General features: G+C 38.2%; 1 protein-coding gene across 1 annotated transcript; it reads left to right on the top strand.

Moving 5' to 3' along the window:
• Positions 1-307: 307 nt before the first annotated feature.
• On the top strand, positions 308-1,243 carry LOC101436637 (olfactory receptor 52A1-like). Its single transcript, XM_004483868.2, has one exon. It carries the CDS (start codon positions 308-310, stop codon positions 1,241-1,243), a length of 936 nt encoding a protein of 311 aa, XP_004483925.2.
• The last annotated feature ends 2,468 nt before the right edge of the window (positions 1,244-3,711 follow it).

Genomic DNA, 3,711 nt, shown 5'->3' with positions numbered 1-3,711 from the left:
ACTGCTCTTAAAATCATAATTTCCATTTCTATAATGTCTAATGATAAACACTGAACCCTTTTCCACTTCCATAAGGAACATCTTGACTTTGTAAAAATACATTACAACAGCTCTAAACTGATATTGATCTAAAATGATACCCAAAGTTTCATATTCATGTGGTCACATTTACATCCATGTTGTTTATGCTCTGATAGGAATGATGATAGGGATGCCCATCTCCCTTCCCATCCATCTTCTTTTACTGACTAGTTATCAGAATCTGTGGTGAGGAATGAATTCACCAATTTCCATGGGCGTCACTAATATGTCATATCTGAATCCCAGTACAGTTACCCTGATTGGGATCCCTGGACTACAGCATGTGCAGTTTTGGATTGGGTTTCTCTTTCTTGCTGTGTGCCTTGTAGCTCTGCTGGGGAACATATTCTTGCTAATCATCATTCCTACAGAACGCAGACTGCACCAACCCATGTACATCTTCTTGGCAGTACTTGCAGCTACTGATCTGGGGCTCTGTGTAGCCATTGCTCCCAAGATGTTGGCCATTTTCTGGTTTGGCTCTTGCTCCATTGCTTTTGATGCCTGCCTTGCCCAGCTGTTCTTCATCCACACCTTGCAGGGCATGGAATCTGGCATCCTGTTGGCCATGGCCTTTGATCGATATGTTGCCATCTGTAATCCTCTGAGGCATAAATCCATCCTTACCCCTTTTGTTCTAGTGTGGATGGTGCTTGTGGTGGCAATAAGGGCAACAGTGCTTGTTGGCATTCTACCCATTCTACTCAAACGCCTGCAATTTTTCCATTCTGTTGTTATTGCCCATTCTTACTGTGAGCATATGGCTGTGGTCAAACTGGCTGCAGAAGACGTCCATGTTAACAAATCATATGGTCTCTTTGTTGCTTTTGCAATTTTAGGTTTTGACATGATATTTGTCTTCATCTCCTATATCCTGATTTTCCAGACTGTCTTTCATCTTCCCCAGAAGGAGGCACGGCTCAAAGCATTCAACACTTGTACCGCTCATATATTTGTCTTCCTTGAGTTTTACATCCTTGCCTTTTTTTCCTTCTTCAGCCACCGCTTTGGCCATGTACTACCTTATATGCACATCCTCTTGTCTACCATCTATCTGCTGGTGCCTCCTGCACTTAACCCCATTGTCTATGGTCTGAAGAGCAAGGAGATCTGCAGGCGAGTAACTCAGATTCTTATTCTGAAGGCTGATACCCAGCAGTGACCCGACATTTAATATAAATTTGTGCCTATCTGTTTAAGGCCCTTGGATCATCTGTGGCCATTTTGTTGAGATTTTCACATGATCTCCCCTATAGGTTTTATATTCCCAAAGCTAGAACAGCAAGAAAATGAGATATAATTGGGTAAAAATATGGATGTAACTCATAAATTCCCTCTGTTTTTGTTCTCCCTCCCTTCATTTTTTCTTCTTTATGTCCATTTATCCTTTCTAATTTTTTCCATCTTTGTTCACATAATTATTCTGTCTTTCCACAAAATCAAGAAGCAGTTTATGATGTCTTGTGCAACAGTGAAAAAGATACATCTCATGATGCCAAAATTCTCACATGGGATGGTGGTTGTAGCTCAATGGTTGCGTACCCTCTTCCCACATACCAAGTTCCAGGTACAATCACCAGTACTTCCTCAGAAAGAAAGAAAAATCTCACATGAAAGCAATGCTACAAAAATATTGGCAAATATAACTCAATGTTAATTAAGTGATGGTAAAATAGAAACAAATGTATAATTTCACATATGAAGAGCAACTAATCTGGATATTATAAAAATCATGGAAGACCTCTTAGAGGTATTCATACTAAATATGAGATTTGATACTGTATTTGACTTCAGAAGATGAAATTTTATTTACCATAATCTAATTCAAGTTTTTAAAACTAACAATGGGCAGAACTTATGGCAATGTGTACAGCTATGTGAAATTAAACATCAGAACAATTTTTTCTTCAGTAGGATTTTATTTTTAGCCAATTTTCTATAACAAACCTATAATAGCAATAAAAGTTGAATTGTGTATTCATGAGAGGAGAAAATTCACTGAATTCCAAAGCCAAAAACTTTTTAATACAAAGAAATTCTTGTTGCCAAAGATAGATATCTGTGTGGTATTGGTTGGATACAGTTTTCTAATACAATTGAAACTTTCCACTTTGTTCTCCTGGTCTTAAGAAGGACACATTTGAGCAAGAGTGTGAGAATCTGACCTCTGTGGTCAACCAGTTCACAAAAGTCAGGCTCATCTCTGCCTTAATCAGTGATAAATATAAACAAATGATTCCTGAGTGGAGGATTGTGAATTCATGCCCCAGTCATCTGCCACTTGACATCTTTTAAATTGCACATATACAGTACTTTTATTATATAAGCAGACATTTCAAATTTACAGACCTTTCATTCATTGGTCCAACTTGTGATGTCCTTGGAAGGAGCCCTTTCTCCATGAATAAAAATGTTGCAATTCACTATGACCTTATTTGCAAACCCCCAAAGGTCATTGAGAGCTATATCGAAAATTTTTGAGGTCTAATCCGTTTAACTTAGGTAAATGCTCTAATGAAGGCCATGGAACAGTTTCTTATTTGAAGAACTAAATAGGACTTCCCAGCTAGTGAAGAAAAGCCAAGGCATTGAAGTGTAGCCATATCCCCTCAGTCTCCTTTCCATGACAGATTTTCCTTTCCAGGGCCTCTATGACTTAAGAGACTATGTACCATCACATGCACAACATGGTGATAACTGATAGGTCTTTCCACTTTCTACAGTGGTTTGGCTTCTTACCCTTGGTGGTCATTGCACTATTTCTTAAAATTGGGAAAGAACAAAGATTAATTTTGTTGCTCTCAATCCATAAACAGGTGATAAATATATAGTGATATCTTATTGTGGTTTCTCTCAAAAAACAAAGCAATGATTTTACTGTATGTGGATTATTTGGGATTTGATCCTAGAAGAAATATGTGAGGAAATGAACAATAAAATGGTGAAGGGAAGAAAGCCAATCCAGTGTGCATTACTGAGGAACTTACTACTGTGGGGTATTATAGCTACCTCCTGCTGGGGATCCTGGAAAATTTGTGGGAAACAGAGTTCCAAATTGTCCAAATGAGGGGCTAGAAATCTGGTATTGTTATCTAGAAATCCCCAGCCCTTATTTTTCTATGTGTTTTATGGTATCTCCTGGAATAACAAGTTTCCAACATTTCTTACTTGTTCTGTCAATGGATTGAGGATGTTCCTCAAACCAGAGAATGCCCTCAGACAAAAGATATATGGGGAGCCATAGTCATAAACAGTCACCAACTAAAGGCAACCTCTGAAAGAGGCTGAGGGGATATGGACAAAATTTAGACCTGCAGCTTGAAAAGAAAGAAAAGTTTTATTGGAGAAACGTAAAAATTGAATAATCAAGAATGGGCACATTTTTCCAAGTTCTTTCAAGATCTTTTAGAGAGATAAACAGGGTCTAGACCACTGCAGACCACATAATGAGGTACGTTCCAGGGATATAACACCCATTCCCTATGAAAGTAGGTTAGTCATATAGCATACAAATATTAGTACCTAACTTAGCAGTCCAAGTTTTATGGCAAGCATACTAAACTTGAGTGTCAGGAGTGTAAAAAAGCATGCAATGGATGTGCCACGATGATGAAAGAGGTTATTGATGTG

The sequence above is a fragment of the Dasypus novemcinctus genome, chromosome 10 (assembly GCF_030445035.2).
Source record: "Dasypus novemcinctus isolate mDasNov1 chromosome 10, mDasNov1.1.hap2, whole genome shotgun sequence".
Taxonomy (NCBI): Eukaryota; Metazoa; Chordata; class Mammalia; order Cingulata; family Dasypodidae; genus Dasypus; species Dasypus novemcinctus.
Note: the sequence above shows the minus strand (reverse complement) of the source record. Positions and strands in the feature narration are given on the sequence as shown.